General features: G+C 47.4%; 1 protein-coding gene across 8 annotated transcripts in view; it reads right to left on the bottom strand.

The window, feature by feature from the left end:
- LOC111851202 (rho guanine nucleotide exchange factor TIAM2-like) overlaps positions 1 to 18,879 on the bottom strand; it is a 58,072-nt gene that overhangs the window by 34,123 nt on the left and 5,070 nt on the right. Inside the window, exons 1-4 of one of the 8 annotated variants that reach the window (XM_072702899.1) lie at positions 8,350 to 8,410; positions 6,430 to 7,318; positions 5,465 to 5,579; positions 2,052 to 2,951 (exon numbers count right to left, since the gene is read on the bottom strand). In XM_072702899.1, the coding sequence (XP_072559000.1) occupies positions 2,052 to 2,945 (894 nt within the window). In that variant the 5' untranslated portion in view covers positions 2,946 to 2,951; positions 5,465 to 5,579; positions 6,430 to 7,318; positions 8,350 to 8,410. Of the gene's footprint in view, positions 1 to 2,051; positions 2,952 to 5,464; positions 5,580 to 6,429; positions 8,289 to 8,349; positions 8,411 to 8,922; positions 9,316 to 17,901; positions 18,194 to 18,662; positions 18,753 to 18,879 lie in introns of those variants that run through there. The other 7 variants (XM_072702900.1, XM_072702904.1, XM_072702898.1 and 4 more) reach the window with 7 other exon arrangements.

The following is an 18,879-nucleotide window of genomic DNA, read 5'->3' as shown; positions in this document are numbered from 1 at the left end:
GAGGAGAAGAATGGAGAGGAGGAACCCTGCCCAGAAAGAGAGGAGAGGAAAGGAGGAACCCTTGCCATGAGGAGAGGGGGAACCCTGCAAAGGAGGAGAGGAGAAGGGGAACCATGGCTAGGAGGAGGAGAAGGGGAACCTACAGATGGTGTGCTGTTGCCATTACAAGAATGTAAGAAATAACTTGCTACAGCCTTTGTATGTTAAATGTCACTGTTTAATATTTTGGTCGGTTTTCTGATAATGGTAAGTTACGTGTTTGGGGTGTGATATGCTATACATCACAGGGGAAGGGCGTGAGAGACTGTGGGGTTTTACCTGATGTAGGAATGGACATCAACGGGAATACAAAATGAATTACTTTCTTTAAATTACTTTTGTAAAAGGATTTGATCCGATAAAACCCCTGATCAACCTGTCGGTGCTGGATTCAAATGCAGGTCTCAAATGCACTTGGCCAAACACTGAGACACACACAATGAGCCACCCTCAGAGTAAATAACCAGTTCTAATCAGTTCTTCGCCAACCAGCCCTGAAACACCTGAGTAAATTTACAGAAGTCCTGAGCATCCATGTACACAGCATTTTCTCTGTTGATACAGAGAACAGGCCCCTGCTGTCAGGGCGCATCATGTTTCAAGGAGAGACTAGTGCTGGGCGGTGTACCGGTTATGAATTTTTCCAATACCGCAATACCAGTTTAAATAGCCTACACAGCGTACAGAAGGTGGCACAGCTGAAAACTGTTTAAAGGGGACCTATTTCACTGCTGCACCACTAAAAATGTACCTCGAAAGATCAGAAATGGAAGATATAGCTGACGCTGGAGTTAAAAATAATGAGATACAGGTGTTGTAAAAAAAAAAAAAAAAAAAAAAAAAAAAAAAAAAAAAATCGATTTTCAGATACTAATCGATATTAAAAGTTAGCATCTGATTAGATACTCATTTTCACCATTATTGATGCCAAGAGGGCGGTTTTCGCCTCATTCCCCACACTTCACACAGCACCCATACAGTGCAGGCACGCAGGCTAACGCGCGCACACACACACACACACACACACACACACACACACACACACACACACACACACACACACACAGCCCCTCCCCTCCTCTCAATAGCCACTGAACGCATTCAACCGAACATGGCATATGCTGCTGTTGAAGGCACTTCGCGACACGAAAGTGCCATTTGGAAGCATTTTGCAGACGAGCATGGAAAGGCTAAGGATGTCGATAAGCCTCTATGCAAACAGTGCTACAAAGTTGTGGCAACGAAGTCAAATAGCACGTCAAACTTGGAGAAGCATCTTAAAGAACGACATCCTGGTCTTCACGTTCCAGCAACACTGAACTATTAAACACTTATGAAAAATATTAACTTGGCCGGCGCACACCTTAACATAAACTGTTTATCTATAAGCAGTTAGCCAACAAATACATTAGCCGTATGTTATCATTAAGGTAGCAGATAGATGCAATGGGTAAGAATAATATAGTTAATGTAGGAATGCAAAAATGTGTCCTGGAAAATCCCGTAAAACAGGGATGCCCAATCTTGTCCGCAAAGGGCCGGTGTGTATGCAGGTTTTTGGGGTAACCTTTAGGTCAGCTGTTCAAACCCAGGTGTGAGGACTCCTCAGCCAATCAGTCCTCTAATTAGTAATCTAATTAGGGAGTTGCAGCGAAAACCCGCACACACAGCTGCCCTTTGCGGATAAGATTGGCCACCCCTGCCGTAAAATGTAGTAAACACCCAGTCATACTAAAAAAAAAAAAAAATACCGTTGTATACCGTGAAACTGATATAACTATGAAAAATACCGTGATATCAATTTTTGGTCATACCGCCCAGCTCTAGGAGAGACTGAGCTGAGGAGAGGGGAATGGTAGGAGACGCTCTATCACAAATGCGAATCAGGAAGTGGAGTTCAATAAAAGCCCGACCGGTGCATACATCCCCTGCAATATGAGGCCCTGGGTCTCTGGCCTCCCCATACATGTGAGGCCCTGTGTGTGAGGCGGGCAGTGGGTGGCAGCCGGTACCTGCAGCCTCCTGCGCTTGCGGCTCAGGCTCCCTGTCCAGTCGCCGAGGCGTCGCATGCGGCCCTTCAGCAGGCTCTTTCTGCTGCTGCTGTCAGTGTCGGGTACAGCTTTGCGGCAGGGCAACGTGTGCGAGCTGAAGCCCCCAGGCTGGGGGCCCGACTCCTCGGCGCCTCCTCCTGACACTGAAGAGCAGGATGTGACCCTGGGGTCGCCGTAGAGGTCGGCGAAGGTTGTGGGCGTCAAGCTGTGGAACCCCCTCAGGTCGCCCTGTGAGGCCAAAGGGCCCCCAGAAGGGGCAGAAGGGCTGGCATCGATCATGGTTCTGCCCCCGGCGCTGCTTTCCTCCATAGGGCCCGATGAGCTCGCACTGTCCCGGGTGTCCTCTATGTGTCCCGATGAGCAGGACCTGTCCGCATCACTGAGCTCGCCTGTGGCCCCCCAGGGCGAGTCGTACCAGGAGCCCTCTGAGCTCAGCGAGCTGCCCTTGCTGGTCCGGAGGGGGGGCGCGTTTGCCTCCACGTGGTCTGACGCCCCTGCCAACCGCAATAGATGCACTGGTCCAACGGGTCTATCCAGACCGGTGTCACGCTCTGCGTACAGCACTCCAGTGGCGTCCCCGCCTAGGTCCCACGGCGACGCAGTTCCACTCGAGGCATGGTAGCGGTCACAGCGGTCAGCGGTCAGCTCCCCAAAACAGCTGTACTGGCTGTGCACAAAGGGAGCCCGCAGTCTGCCGCCTTGGCCAACCTCACGGCCCCTCCACCAGCTCTGTGGTGACAGCACCTTCCTCTTAGTGGGCCGGAACCTCAGCGAGCAGGGCTTCGGTCGCCGGGGTAATGAGAAGCCGGTCCCCGCTGCGCTGGGAACGGCTGGCTGGCTGTCGCTGTTCCCCATGCTGATCTGCAAGATGGACAAATGTGGCAGGTATGTTAACGTTGGGCGCTTAGCTATTATAAGGAACATGCCCAGATCTCCTGGCTGCATAAGTAGGAAACAAGCAGAGTGACAGCCCCAGGGGACGGGGCCCACAACGGAGGAGTCAGGTGTGACATCCCAGATTTACAGGCTGATGGCACATGCATAAGCTGCATCCTTGTCGTCTGTGATTGATTAATTCTCCTGTGCAAAGCACCTCGCTGTAATGGCTTTTTGTACGTGTATTCTGCACACATACTCACACTAGAACCTTCTATAGAAGCTACTCAATGTGTGATGCAATCTGAGATATCCTGTGTAAATCGACCATGCCGGTAAAACCCCGGATCAGCAGCAGGGGGTGCCATGTGGCCACGGTGGCAGGTCAAACGTGGATGGCTCCTTTACCGGCTCGAGGTTTGGTGTTCAGCAGAAATAGCAAGGCTAGCGCAGTACTGGGGGTCTGCTGCCTCATCTGCAGGGGAGGCACAGAGAATGTGAGCCAGTTACACAGTGCCTCCCACGTAACCCCCCCCCCCTCCCCAGGCTGACTGGGCTGCTGTGCTCTGCTCCTCCAGGAGTCGCACCATCAGCAACCGTCGCAGAAACGCGCCAAGTCCAGCGATTTCCCAGAAGCCTCCACACCCTCAGGAGATGGGCCTGACCGACGGACAGGAACCGGCCCAACTTAAACCCACACCAATGGAGTCAAGCCTCTGCACATCAGGTGTAAGCAGGAAGCCAACCAGGAAGCAGCAGGGCAAGTACATTGATATCATCAGCACTGGCGGGTTTAACCGGCCCATCTCTTTATTATGAGGATGATTTATAAGCTGGAATATGACGACCTCATCTTTGCAAGAAGTTCGATACAGATAAGAGATGAATGAGAGATAAACCCTGCCATGTAAACTTGCTGGAATCTCCTGAACTAAGGCATTTCAAAACACATAATTCACTGAGGAAGGAAATAAAATCTCAGCATAATTGCTGGGCAGCTTGATGCCACCTGTGCCCAGCACAGACACCAGCCCCAGGACAAACCTGCCATTTTCTGATGGATATGGGGGGAGGGGACTGCTTGCCCCCCCCCCCCCGATCTGTCAATTTTAACACAGAGCTTTAATAAACTGCAGCTTAAGTTCTCCGCCAGTAGAAGGATGTGTGGACTTTGTGGAGCTGTGAGCTACATAGCGAACACTGGAATGCCGAGCGCCTGCATAACAGGGCGTTCAGGGATCCTGACCGTGACACCTGGCCAGTGACACCCCCCCTGCACCCCATGATGCTGTGGCTGCCCACCAACTCACACAAAGAGCTCCGCCCCCATTTGTCTCTCCAGCACACCATCTGCTGCCCCCCCTACCCCCAGCATTCTTCAGCTCCTGCTGCACAAAGACATCCATCATGACCTCTGACCTGCACCACAGGCTTAGATACCAGAACGTTCTGGGGCTGGAAGAGGGCCACACTTCTGGTGTAAACATAAGGGCGCCCCCATTGAGGATGGTTTCTCTGTTCCCATAGGACAGTCACAGCCAATGGTGTCTGAGGAATCGGTGGTTTGACATGAGTGTCACCAAATTAAATCTCCTGGCCCTTGTAATGGAAGGCTGGAGGCACTCTGCTTTCTTTATAAAAAAAAAAAAAAAAAATACAATTGATTTTTATCTATAATGAAGAGAATGAAAACTGAAAGAAAAACACAAGATGTAGTTTGGCAGCAATGTGTATCCATGAGAGAAATGCTGATCCTCCCCTCACAAGCTGTCAGATGATAAAAGCGCCTTTAATGTATGAAGTTGCTTATCCTTATCATCCCAAAGCCGGCTCCAGTCCCTCTGTACAGCAGTTCGGTTTCTCCCTGACTTTTGGGTATTGCAAACCAAGGCAGCCCTCATCACCTCTCCCATTCCTACGCAGATCCCCCTTTCCGCTTCCTCGTCACCTTCCTGAGCCCCGCAGTCTTCCATGGAAGGGATCAAGGGAAGCACCTTTGCAAGCACTGCGATGCCGCATGGCTGCATGGAGTCCACAGAACCATCTTACAATATGGTGCTCAGCTCACTGCTGCTGCTCTGCTCTGCCTCCGGATTTTAAAACATGGAACCGGCTAAATGTGACGGAATGAAGCAGATCCGTGCGAAACGCGGCATCATGCTTATCAAAACGACACCACAGCCCCCAGAGGAAAAAACATGATTATAAGCTCGGTAAATAAAGCTGTCGTCTCCAAAATCCGCGTCGAGCGGTGATGCTGTCTGGCAGGCGAACGATGCTGGCAACTGAGCCACTGCGTTGAGACCCGACCCAGGGGAGACAAAGAGAGGGAGCGAGGCAGTGCTAAGCAACGTCCTGCATGTGGCCGGGAGGTGCCACACAGAAAAGGCGGGCGCAGAAGCGGTCAGACGTGTACGCGGCTCCGTAACAAAGCCGAACAAAGGACGACATCAGCACATCATGCAGCAGGCAGGGACGGCCACCTGGGGGGGTCTTACCTCCAAGCCGCAGCGAGCGGTTTCAGCACACGCTCTGGCGAGTCCCGGCGCTGGCGCCGCTCAGTGACTGGCAGGTGGAACAGAGGCAGCGAGGCACCTTGTGCCGGCAGCCTCACTTGAGGGTGGGTGGGAGCGGGGGGGGGGGGGCACACCACGTGCAGGAAGAGAGCAGGAGAGTGAGAGTGAGAGCGAGAGTGAGAGCCAGGCACCACCCCCCACCCCCACGAGACATGGAGCTGGACTGGTGTGGAGGTGCCGAAGCGATTGGGGCGTCACGCCGCAGGGGAAACGCAGTGACCCCCACGTGCCGCCATTACCACAATTACCACTACAGAGGCCCGGGGGAGGGGTCAGCTATATATCTGTATCATCATCTGTGTGTGCGAATGCAAAAGGAGAGAGAGCGCAAGAGAGAAGAAACTCACAGAAAATGGAGAGCAGGGGGGAGGGAGGGAAAGAGAGAGAGCAAATGTGTGCAAGAAATCCAGTGAAAGAGGGAGAAAAATCGCAGTTCCAGCCACAGGGAAACCACTGCTTACATGTTAAACCCCACAAGAGCGCCAGGGGGCACAGAATGGTTGCATTCTCTGGCAATAAAGGCCCTCGCAGGAAGGGCGTGATGCTCTGCACCGTCATAAATGACAAGCACCGTCAGAAACAGTGCCACAATTACAGTTACAATATTGAGGGCTGGTTATTGTAAGCCGATCCCTAACAAGGCTTCCAGAGGGGGCAAAAAAGGGTCACGAAGGTAGGAGAATGAGAAGGTAGGAAGGCCCTGGCACAGACATGCATCGTTCATATTAAGGGGGGGGGGGGGGGGGGGGGTCCTAGCCCATAGGGAACAATGTGCTCAAGCTCCCCTTTAAAACAGTAAGAGCCCCAATTAACAGCCTCAGCCTGAACTCCAGGGAGGAAGTTTAAAAACCAGGCCGACATCCAATCTGAACGATCCCCAGGAGTACCTGAATCCTGGCGTATGGCGGAGTACCCGCCTCTCACTTTCCATAAAGTACCCATCAAGGCTATCCAGGGCACAGGAGTCGGAACGATCCAGCCCCACCTCTTTCTCAGTGTCAATCAGGCTGAGAAGTGCCTGGAAGTGAGCAGCGTGCTATCAATGGGCGGTTATGGGTGTGAATAGGTCAGCCTGCCAAGCAGCATTCCCGTCATTCCCCAGGATGGCAGGCACACACTTGTGGACGGAGCGATGGGGCCGGCTTTTGGAGATCAGAGCCACAGTGACACACAGGCCAACTGCACAGCCAGTTAGCTGCCGGCCTGGCAAAGCCTGTGTCGGCAATTCTGCCAGCTCTCTTTGGGCCTGCACCAGCCCCCAGGAGAACAAGCAACCTGTAATTACAGTTGCCCCCAATAACTACTTAACTCCACAAATGCGGGTTTGAGGCTCCCAGGAGACCAACCTGAAGGGGCTGCTGATCACTGGACCCACCAGCAGGCTGCCATCACACAAATAGCCAGCCTGCAAAAAGGCAACGGTGGGAACCAACAGAGATCCACTCTGCGAAGTGGAAACAGAGCAGGCCAAACAGGAAAAGGGGAATTCAGTTTCTGCCAGCAGTAAAATAAATGCACAGGGATTTTTTCCCCCTAATTTGCTTGCCACGTTTTTGTTTTTATTGACAGACTTATGGTTTTACCTTTTAAGGTGAGGATGTGTATAAAAACACACCGTGTATCTCCTTCTGAAGGCAGAGCAACAAAGGAGTGGAACCAAAATAATGCTGGAACTGGGAAAGGAGGATACATTTTAACATGACGGTCCGGAGCCCTCACTCCAAAAACCACCAAACGGCTGACTTGCGTTTGTGTTTCCATTGTGATGGGATACAACTGGAAAAGAAAAACACCTCAATGTTAGAGGGAGAGAGGTTTTATGTATGATGTTCTCTGTACGGAACGTCCTGGTTTTCCACTCTGCATTGTGAGTGACAGATTAAGTCCAGGTTTTTGGGGAATTTATCTCTGCGGTCACTCAGATTTACCTCATCTCACATAACTGCTGGGGGAAGAGCATGCAAGTCAAACACTCGCAGGAAAGAAGGTGGAATGGGTTTCCGTGTGCAAATCTGATTTACGGCCCAACACAGTAAAGATGAAAAGGCTGTATAATAAAGCCAACGGTGTGATCCATTCTGCCCCTGTTTTCAGATAAAATGACACTAGGGCTTGTGTCTGAAGATCCCAATGACACACATCAGTACACAAGCTGCAAGGAAGGTGCAAGGAGCCATCACTGGATCTCGAGCCCAAAGTCAGGTCCTGCTGTGGCACAGCCTGAATCCCGCTGGAGACTGGGAAGGAAGGCCGTTTCCCCCTGGGATCTCACCCAGAGACCACACCTGCTCTGTCAGGAAGTTGACCGACAAGCTCTGTAATCATATCCTGGTTATTTACATTTCCCTGGATGAGTGTGACTGCTAAGAGGGGCGTGCAGATTTCATACTGACTGGGGGTTGCACGGAGCAGTGAAACAGCCTTCATGACCAGCTACAGTGTAGATCTGCTCTGAGCACTCACATTGTTCACCAACCCAGAAAGGCACCCCCCAGCCCAAGCTGCTACCAGCAAACAGACACCGGGTCTCCCAGCCCCAAGGTGGGAGGGTCAGTCATCAGGAGAATGAGAAGCCCCAAAGCACGGTCCGCACTCTCAAATTAAATAATAATACGGCCATGCCTCCCCCCCGGCGCTCTGGGGCAATCAGTCATGTCCACTGTGATCCTAATGGTTAATCAGATTGGGTTTTGAGCCTGGTTATTGCCATATGGTGCCATTCCAGTCAGCCAAATAGGATGGCCGAGGAGTCTGAGTAAACTGAAAGGGAACAGAGATGGTTTCATTTTAAGTGTAGAGAGGCCCACCTGAGCCAAGTAGAGGAGACCAGAAGCTGAAGGATCTGGGCATGGGGGCAAGCACCAGAGAATTGTTCCTCCTGTCCCACTGGTGGGTGGGGTGGGGGGCACCAGAGGAGCGTGTCTCCTGTCCTGCTGGGGGAGGGTGGGAGCACCAGAGGTGTTCTGGTGTTGGCCCTAGGGCCCTGAAGGCATCCATCATGATCCTGTTAGTCACTCATGCTGGTTAGGGGGACTTGCCAGCAAGGTTCACACCCCAGGGGAGACCTCCTCAGATTGGGCACTTTACCTCAGGAGAGACTAGGGGTGTATCAGTACACAGCATTCAGAATGCAGTACCACCCACGGTTTTGGAGTTTAGTGCAATTTCAGTATAGCAAGGAAAACAAAAATTTTTTCTGAGACTATGAAAATTGCCAGCCAAGAACTAGGAGCCGTTGCAAACCAATGACTATGTGTCTGTTAACATGACTGAATAGCACAACATGAGACACTTATCTGCACATTGTAAAAATAAATATATAAAATGAACTAAACCCGATCTAAGTACATATCAGTAGCGATAAACTCAAACATGCTTGCCTTGCTTCGGTCGTTTACCCCCTCAGATGAGTTAGCACGTTGGATGCGTTTCCAGCAATATGTCCAAGTTCGTATAACAAGCAGACAGTCTTAGTCTTACCACCTACTCTCTCCCCAAAGCTTGTGTAATTTATTGGTCAAACTACTGATTAGTGTCGGGCGGTATATCGGTTCATACCAAAAACCGTTTTTATTATTGTTATGATATGAATTTTTCCTATACCGCAATACCAGTTTAAATAGCCTACACAGCGTACAGAAGGTGGCGCAGCTGAAAACTGTTTAAAGGGGACCTATTTCACTGCTGCACCACTAAAAATGTACCTCGAAAGATCAGAAATGGAAGATATAGCTGACGCTGGAGTTAAAAATAATGACACCAGAGTTTTCAAAAATAAAAATAAAAAAAAACGATACTAATTGATATTGATATTAATCAGATACTAATTTTTTATATGAATTAGTTATCTGATTAGATACTCATTTTCACAAATATTCATTTTTCGCCACACTTCACACAGCATTCGTGCTGGTTAACACACACATAGCCTACAGAGTAGGCCGAACATGGTATATGCTGCAGTTGAAGGCACTTCACAAGCTGTTTTAGTAAGAAAAAAAAAAGAGGGCCGTTTGGAAGCATTTTGCAGACGAGCATGGAAAGACTAAGGATGTCGATAAGCCTCTATGCAAACAGTGCTACAAAGTTGTGGCAACGAAGTCAAATAGTACGTCAAACTTGGAGAAGCATCAATTAAAGATCGACATCCTGGTCTTTATGAGAAATTTCACGAGGTCAGTCAAGCTCACTTTCCAGCAACACTGAACTACTAAACATTTATGAAAAATGGCCGGCGCACACCTTAACATTAGCCGTTTATCTATAAGCAGTTAGCCAACAAACATGTTAGCCGTATGTTATCATTAAGGTACCAGATAGACGCAATGGGTAATAATAATAAAGTTAATGTAGGAATAATGCAAAAACGTAAAACAAAAATGTGTCTTGTAAAATCCTGTAAAATGTGGTAAACGCCCAGTAGAGATGCGCGGATGGCGGTTATATCCGCGGGTTGGGTGGGTCGGGTAATAAAAAAATACATTTTAATTAATTGCGGGTGGGTAGTGGGTGGATGAGATCAATCATTAATGATGCAAATATCAACTACATTCTCTAAAATACGAACATGTTTTAAATGCATTTTTCATCAGGCAGACAGTCGCTAATTTGCGCTCTCGTTTTAAAAAAATACGTGCGTGGCGGGAGGAGGGGGGTCCATTTCTTAAAGCAGAAATGGAGGCGAAACAGATCCGAGAGAGACTAAAAAAGGGAGAATTAAAAACAAAACAAAAGGAAGGAAAGAAAAGTGCTGTGTGGGAGCGATTTAGCGAAGTGCCTATCGCTTGTATAAGTGCCTACGAGTTTTTTTTGGGGCAAAAGTTCTTATTTGTTCTCTTTTTTTTAATCTATTTGGAAAGCGTAATATTCTTTATTATTTGAATAGATAGGGCTAATAAATTTGCCGTTATCCAGTCATTGTGTGTTTATGTGTTGCAGCGACAGAAACGGTGATATTCCCATTAAAGTCTGAATGGAGTAGGCTAAAGACTGTTTATTTTATTGAGAAAATGTTGGTTAATCTGGCCAAAGACAAAATTTGTTTCATGAATAAATGTTCATTTAAAGCAGCATACAATACGCGTATTATTTTACTATCAGAGATGCGCAGAATAGCTCTAAAGTCACTGAATCTGCTGTTAAAAACGAAGAAGCAGGTGCGGATATCTATATCAGAAAATTATAGGTGCGGGCGGGTGGATGATTTGTTTAAAGCCGCGGATTCGGGTGACATTTTAGCTGATCCGCGCATCTCTAACGCCCAGTCATACTTTAAAAAAAAGTAAAAAATACCGTTGTATACCGTGAAACTGATATAACTATGAAAAATACCGTGATATACATTTTTGGTCATACAGCCCAGCTCTAGGAGAGACTGAGCTGAGGAGAGGGGAATGGTAGGAGACGCTCTATCACAAATGCGAATCAGGAAGTGGAGTTCAATAAAAGCCCGACCGGTGCATACATCCCCTGCAATATGAGGCCCTGGGTCTCTGGCCTCCCCATACATGTGGTTCTAAACATTTACACTTGAGGCCCTGTGTGTGAGGTGGGCAGTGGGTGTATTTCAATTCAAATAATCGAATAATAAGTGATAAAACTGCACTCAGAACTCCTGGCTTATGCTTCCATAATGACCCTGAACACACACAACCAAAGCAGCCCACTCTCAGCCAGACTGGAAGCCAAACACTACGATTGTTTTGCTGCCCGGTTAACACATGAGAGCCAGCAACTCACTGGACCCAAGAATAGGTACAATTCCAGACAGAATCACAACTGGCGGGAGGAAAAAGGGACTCTTAACAGCTCATTTATCGCACATAATGTTTCCAATGTTGGGTCATTCATTTCTGGGGCCTGAAAGCCACAACAGGATAATAAGCTACAGCACAAGACGGGAGACGCAGCCTGAGCAGGGTTTGCCGCTGATCCCGCTGGGCAGGACAGAGTACAATACACAGAGACACAGACGGACACAGGGCTGGCGTATGAGGACCCTGGCCAAAGTCTAAAGCCAAGGCACTGCATGATGTTTCATACGAAGCATTGAGGCCAGACCATGAAGAACAAAAAGATGATGTCAGAGCTGGCTGTTTATTTTAGGGGAATCAAACTTAAAGGAGGGAGAGCAGAAGGTTCCCGAGGGTGGTGCCTTTGGAGAGTGTTGATACGGGAAGGAAATGAGCCTTAAACAGGATGCGAGGGGACAGAGGGAGCAGGCAGAGCGGTGAGGAACGGTGAGGCTCAGGGATGCAATACATGGGGCTAACAAAAAAGCCACACACAATATGAATTATGTAAGAAGATAACGTGCTATTCCAGCATTACTGGCACAAACTGGAAAGCAGCTCATCAGCAGCTCATCACCCCAGTCCACAAAGTGGCTCGCTCCCATGCGAGGGCAGGGCTCATCGGCACCGGGCCTCACAGCAGGATGTCATTACCTGGTCCCAGCGCAAGAGACTGCTGCTGCGTGCCAGTGGCCCGGGTTTGGTGCAGCCGTCCTTTCGTCACGTGCCATTGACGTGCACGTTGGCTGGCTCACAAAACCTCCACAGGGTAAGCAGTAGGAAACACTGACAGACAAACTGACGGGCAGCCCCTGAAAGGCCTGGTCCTGGGGCAGCACACAGGCCCTTTCAGCCTAAGTTTAAAACAAGGCCACCTGCCAAGAGCAACATTCCACCAGTTCAATGTGATTTAAGGCGTGCTGCTGGGGAGTCCTGGCCTTCTTCCCCATTTAACGACACCCCTTCACCCCAAGCCTCCAACACACCTTCTGACACGTGATGGCAGGGACAAAAAAAATGAGAGAATCTTGGGTGAATAAAAACCATCTTCAGCCAGATGTTCAAGAACTGCTAATTGAAAGAAAAACACCGAACGGTTGAACAAAACCGTTGACAGTGGACAGGAACAAGAATGATTTAGCACAGAATTGTCAGCCTCCTGGGGCTGTTTGTCTACCGCTGGTACAGAGAAGCACAGCAGCCATTAATCTCACCGACCGACACCCCCCCCATTCGTTATTTAATAACATTATTATTCTCAGCCTCAGAGTGTGAGCTTCAAAGCTACGAGAGCTGTGCTGTGACTACAGCTCTATCACTGTGTGGTGGACCCCCCTCCCTCTCCTAACCCCCCCCTCAGACTCTCAGCCCCTTTCCATCCTCCATCAACTGGGATACTTCCTACTTTTTGTGAAATCTCATACGCAAGCAGTTTGAGGGCTTTTTTTTATTACTTCTAATATTAATTATATGTAATAATTCAGGAAGTGGAAATTTAATAAAATAAAAAAACACACCCTTTTTCATTTTTTAATACAGCAAATCCTTTTGACCAAAGTGACAACTGAGGATCAAATAGCAGGGGCAGGTGGTCCCACTGGAGTAACTGGGTGTTAAGGGCTTCGCTCAAGGACCCAACAGTGATATCGCACTGCCAGCAGTGGGATTTGAACCGAAGACCTTCTGATCATGAGCACAGATTCCTAACCCACTCAATTCAAGAGTATTTCATGCCCCAGATTATCACTGGCACCTGAGTGTGTTCAGTTTAACACCCAGGGGAACTGGAATGCCGCTGCTCCCACGATTGACGCACAAAGGAATTCTTCAGGACATTACCATATTATCTTTGGAAAAATCACTGAAATGTACTGTATGTCAGGCATGCAGCATCACAAAATGGTACCTCACCCATCCGGACCAGCAGCTATAGCATTTCAACCCCATAACAATACATTGGGTCTACTGATGCATTTGCTTTGGGGCAATGAATCATCTCTGGCTTTTTCCACCGGAGAAAAGGCCTGGGCCACGGCCCCGGGGCTGGCTGGCAGCCCTGCATTCCCTCTAATCAAGCACATTCAGACCAAAGGATTCAAGGTCTCCCTCCCGCCAACTCCACGCTCAGGTCAGCCCAGAAGAGTGGTGCTGCAGAAGGGAAGCAGCCACTGGACTGCCGCATTCCAGCACTGGGGAGGGAGGGGGGGAACACCAGAAAATGAAGGTTAATTGGGCATAAAATGAAGCCATGGGCTAACAGTGGGCCATTTTCCCCCGCGGCCTGCCCAGATTTACAGATCCGAGCGGACTAAGGCTCAGTGACGTTAACGTATGCAGCACGATCGCTGATCTGCTACACGTAGTAACATTTTCCCTGTGCAGAGACTGCGCAGGTCCAGTCCCTGGAGGATGGGCTCCCCCTTTGAGTCTGGTCCCTCCCAAGGTTTCTTCCTTCTTGGGAGTTTTTCCCTTGCCACTGTTGCCTATGGCTTACTTACTGGGTGCTATGGGTGGGGATGCTGTAAAGCGCTTTGAGACGATGTAATGTTGTGATAATGCGCTATACAAAAATAAATTTGTTGTTTGTTGTTGTTGTGTCAGGCTCAAACACCCTCTGCAAGTCTGGACCAAACCATTTAATGCCTCCCTGTGAATTACTGGATGGTTCATCAGATGCTACACTAAGGCAAGAAGTTCCTCACAAAGGGCCTGTTGTTGTGGACACTTGACACCTACAGCACTGGTACATGATGCTGTATGTATATTAAATCATTCAATGCCAGGCCCTGGCCTTTTTTTTGCAAATGATTTGGCACCAGAAAGATGGAAACCTGAGTATAGAAGTCAGGTAATCTAACAGCATCAGCAAAAATCCCACTACGCAGAGAAAAGCAATGCAAGGTCTTCAATACATAGATTAAATTATCAATCACATAAATATTATATTATTTACATCAGACACACAGCATTAACTGGTTAAAATGAATCACGGGTACTAATTACTCTCATCAACTTGCCAAAGAGAAATACAAGTGCTCACATACAGGATATGAATGAAAATAACTTCTTCAGCAAAGGTCCCTCAGGAGCAAACAGCTGCCACCCTTGCCGTGGCTATTCAGCACCCTGACGTCAGTGAACACAGCGCACTGAATAGACACGGGCGCGCCTGGTGTCCCGGGCACAGATAATCTATTGGACTGGAGAGGGGGCTTCATGCTAATTAAATAGCGGGAGAGAGACTCCCAGCAGAGGTATCCATGACGACGTCCACTCTAGGGGTGGTTAATCTCCATTTCTTATTTACACTCAGACACAAGTATGAGGGGGGTATGGGGGGGCAGCTCCCCTGATTTGCCCGATGTCACGTTCCCCCCAGGCAGCCATCAGGACAGCTCAATCTGATCAGCTGTCCCATAAGCACTTTCCATGGGTCCTTCAGCAGCATAAAAGCTCCCAAGCTGAATTCCCACCTTTGGGAAGTGATTTCCCGCAACTTCAATTTATTTAGCTTATATAACGAATCACCATAAAAATACACATCTGGGTATATCATAAATATTGGCTTAGCAAAACTGGAACCAACTTTAACAATTAAATAAGATTGGCATAAAAATCACAGGGATACACAAGCCCGTTCAGCTTTGGCCAACTCTGCAGTACCATGGGCTGGCCAAAATGTTCTCCAAATGTTATCATAACACACAATCTATTCATAGCTCTGCAGAAATGAAACGCATGTTTATTTTAAAAATATATGACTTTAGAAAAAGCATTCAGAATGGATGGCATTCCATTCATGGTGTATCACAGTGGCTTGAGGGAGTATTAAAGCCATCAGTGACATGACTGCAGTTTATTACTAAACCCTTTTTCGCTCCTCCTCATAATCTTGGATTAATTTTATTTCTACATCTTTCCAGGCAGGGAAAGAAAAATACAATAAAAAACAAACACCACCATCCTCTGTGGTTAAGTACTGCAGTGAATCATCTGAAGCTGGCTCCACCCTTTTAGGGCGAATCTGGATCACTGTGAATGCCGACCGCGAAGACCTGCCCAGATGATCACTGAGGGAGGGGATCCAGGCACAATAGCCACCACTGGACAACACTGTGACATGGGCAAGAAACACAACATGCAGAAGAAAAGGAGAGACCAATAAAGAGCCAAACACATTTAATGCAAATGACAGGTGCAGGTACTGACCAACTCCTCCACAAGCATAATGAAAGAACCTGAAAACAATGAATCCTGGCAAAAAGGTGCCTTTGGAGCAACCAATGTGAAGTAAACGACAAGAAGAACACTGTCTTATGTCTCAAAAGCGGAGACACATCGCCACCATTTATTACAGTCTGTAATGACCCTTAAATCGTCTGCCACTGCAATACAACTCGATCGATAGACACTACAGTCCGGCCAACAATCTACTACCTTGAAGTGATAATTGGCGTATAAACCAAGGAGAACCCGGGGTGGGGGGGGCGACAGCACAGCACCCACATCCTGGGAGGGAGCCCTGGCCCCGAGGCCGTGCAGGAGCCCAGAATGCAGGAGCCCAGAATACAGTGAAGAGCTGCAAGCTGGAGCTTCACCTGCTTTGCAAGGCCAAGTACTGCTGAGGTAAGCATGTGTCACTGTAAACCCAAGAAAGCATTTATTCACCTCAGCAGGCTACTCCAGAGTCAGTGCTGAACATTCATTAAAAGCCGGTAGAGGGGGAAAAGGTATTTATGGGGGGGCCGAGGGCTGGGGCAGGCCAGGTCCTCCCGCTACGTTCCTAATTACTGCGGCCACACTTGGCAGCTCCTTGGCGTCTCTTTATCACTGCCAACATCAAGCATCCAGCCCTGACCTCCACAAACTCCCCCAAAAGGTGGTGGTGGGGGGGGGGTTAAATCAGTCTTAAAAATATGAAAAATAGCTAAAGGACAGCAAATGTAGATTGAGGTGAATGAGAAACACACTGGAAACGGAGAATGTCCTGTGGCACCGAAATTACCGCCAAACCCTTAACAGCCAGCACTGACTCACCAGAATGAAACGCCTTCTGGATGCTGTAAACACCCTTAAACACTGGAAACTGCCACTAGATTCAGTTTCTTCTTATATTTGGCACATGCGCATGTTGACTCGTGATTGCTTGGATGTTTATAATTCATTTGCCAGCGTCAGTTGGTATGAGAACTATAATCTTTGCATGAAGAACTATCAGCAATTTGCCAACAGGCAAATTAGGCACAGAAAGCGCGATTGGCTGCGGCAGTTAGACCGCAAATAAAGCTCCGGGAAGCTGCAGGAAACAGATTCCAGCTTGCAAAAGGACTCCTTCCTTCTGGACTTGGTGAGGAAATTAAATGTTTAACAATTACTTTGAACAGCATGGAAACAAAACGCCAATTTCTCGTTGATATGAACAACCCCAGAATAACCAGTAAAAGCACCTTTAACATTACTATGCATACAAGGTGTCGTAGTAAATGACAGGCAGTTTGATATTGGTTGGTTTATGCTTCTTTATAAACCACCTTACATCCCCATCTCTTTTTATCCTGTCATATATAGGTGACTTTATGGTGGCTTCATCATAAAACGAAATACCCCTCAGATATAAAAACAAGCAGTAAACTGCCCGGTCTAGACAATATATAGAAACAAGTCATACTTCCTGAAGTAGTCGCAAGAAGGAAAAAAATGTGGACAGATCATTGCCAAAAAAAAAAAAAAAAAAAGTTTTTTTTCCCCCCTCATAATTACAGTCCCGCAAGTCGTCCCACTAAATGCATGACTTTGGGCCAATGCAAACTGAAACCACCTCTTCGTGCGAGTAAACACAACGGTGCACGTCAGATTTCACGAAACGATCGGTTTTGCCAATCGCAATTACCTATATATAAAAGTGTGAATGGGAAAAAAAGTAATCGCCTGTGCTTTCGGAGCCAATATTAAAATAAAAAATACTAGTAATTTGCTCGAGATACAAACCGCTGGCAATGAGGTCATCTTAAAATAGCCCAGCTGTAGACTAGAAGACTGGTCCATAGTGGCTCTCGAATTTAGCAGTAAAAGCAAAATCACATTTTTAAATTACGATAAACAAAATCCACAACAAAAATGAACAGTCATGCATGTTATGCAACTCCTATACTTCCAACAAGTGTGCAACGCATACTATGGCTTTGCAAGCAAACACGTGCAAAAGAAACTGAGCAAATAAGGCCGACGCGGTTTTTCAGACCCATGATGAAATTTCTCTTTGGTCACTTAAACTTTTACGACATGGGGGTTAAAGGCGCCATTCAAATGCAAATGTCATTGTCTGTTCAGACTGCAACAGCTGTAATCATGTGCAGCTTGCAGTTTATATACAAAGCATCCGAAACACTCAACTCAACATATGAAACAGCAAAAATAAATAAATAAATACGCATGCAAACAAACGCCCAGAAACACAGGCTGCACGTCTAAATACAACCTTCCTCAGCAAGTTAATTTTATTTAAAATGTTCATCGGGACTCTGCCATTGAACCGTAGAAACGTACTTGTCACGCTTTCCCACTTACCAGCTTTTTGTCTTATCTTTCTGAAAGTTATTCCGAAAATCAGTCTGTCTGCCGCAATTCCTCCAAACTTACGTTTCTCGCTATAAAGCCGCATCCATCGCTAGGCTTATTGCGCTCTCATCTGTTATGCCCGGCAGCTCGGCGATCTCAGCTGCGGCGTAATAACCACACCTACAGCCTCCATCTATTCACTGGCAGGATCAGCTCGTCACTACGGTGGCATTCAATGCCATACCTTCGTTGCTGGACTTACTAACATAAAAATGTTCTTCTAAGGAACCAACTCCTGACCGCACCTACATTTCTGTATATAATCTTCAGCCCCATGGGAGCTGGAGCTAAAACATTTCATTGTGCAGCCTTTGCTATTTTTGTATAGCTACACTATTCCAACCGTTTGAGCCGCTGCGTGTGATTGAAATGTATCAAGCTTAAATTATACAAGATTCGCTGCTGCGATACAAGACACCGATTGTTAATTCATCGGCAGAGTTGAAATGTAATAGCAAACAAGGAACAAATGTAAAAAATGCATGTGGAAAAAACTGCATAAACGAAGCAGCATCTATTCGCATTACAAAATAACCTGCCTCGCTCACACCGAAATTGTATTAAAACTGCCTTACAGGTGTTTTTTGTTTATGCTTTTGGAACAATCCTGGACCGTATCGGATGTTTTAATAGTGCTGTGACACAAACTTTCATTTTTCTATTAATGTAGAATTTAGAATTATTTAAGTTTCAAAAAACCATCACGTTACCTGTTCCAAACGCCATTACAGGGCGCATAAGCGTTTTAACAGCATTCCGCTAAGCGTTTGCATTCCTTAAGTACCCAAATTTCTTGGCTAAAAAAACGACTGTTTTTCTTTCGAGATCCTAAAACACTTACATAATCAGTTGTTAAACTACTAATGGGACGAGCTATAAAAATCGTCGTAATGTTTGCCAATTGCAAAACTAAACCACACACAAGAT

This window comes from Paramormyrops kingsleyae, chromosome 19 (genome assembly GCF_048594095.1).
Source record: "Paramormyrops kingsleyae isolate MSU_618 chromosome 19, PKINGS_0.4, whole genome shotgun sequence".
Lineage (NCBI taxonomy): Eukaryota > Metazoa > Chordata > Actinopteri > Osteoglossiformes > Mormyridae > Paramormyrops > Paramormyrops kingsleyae.
The sequence above is the reverse complement of the archived record's forward strand: the minus strand, read 5'-3'. Positions and strand labels throughout refer to the sequence as shown.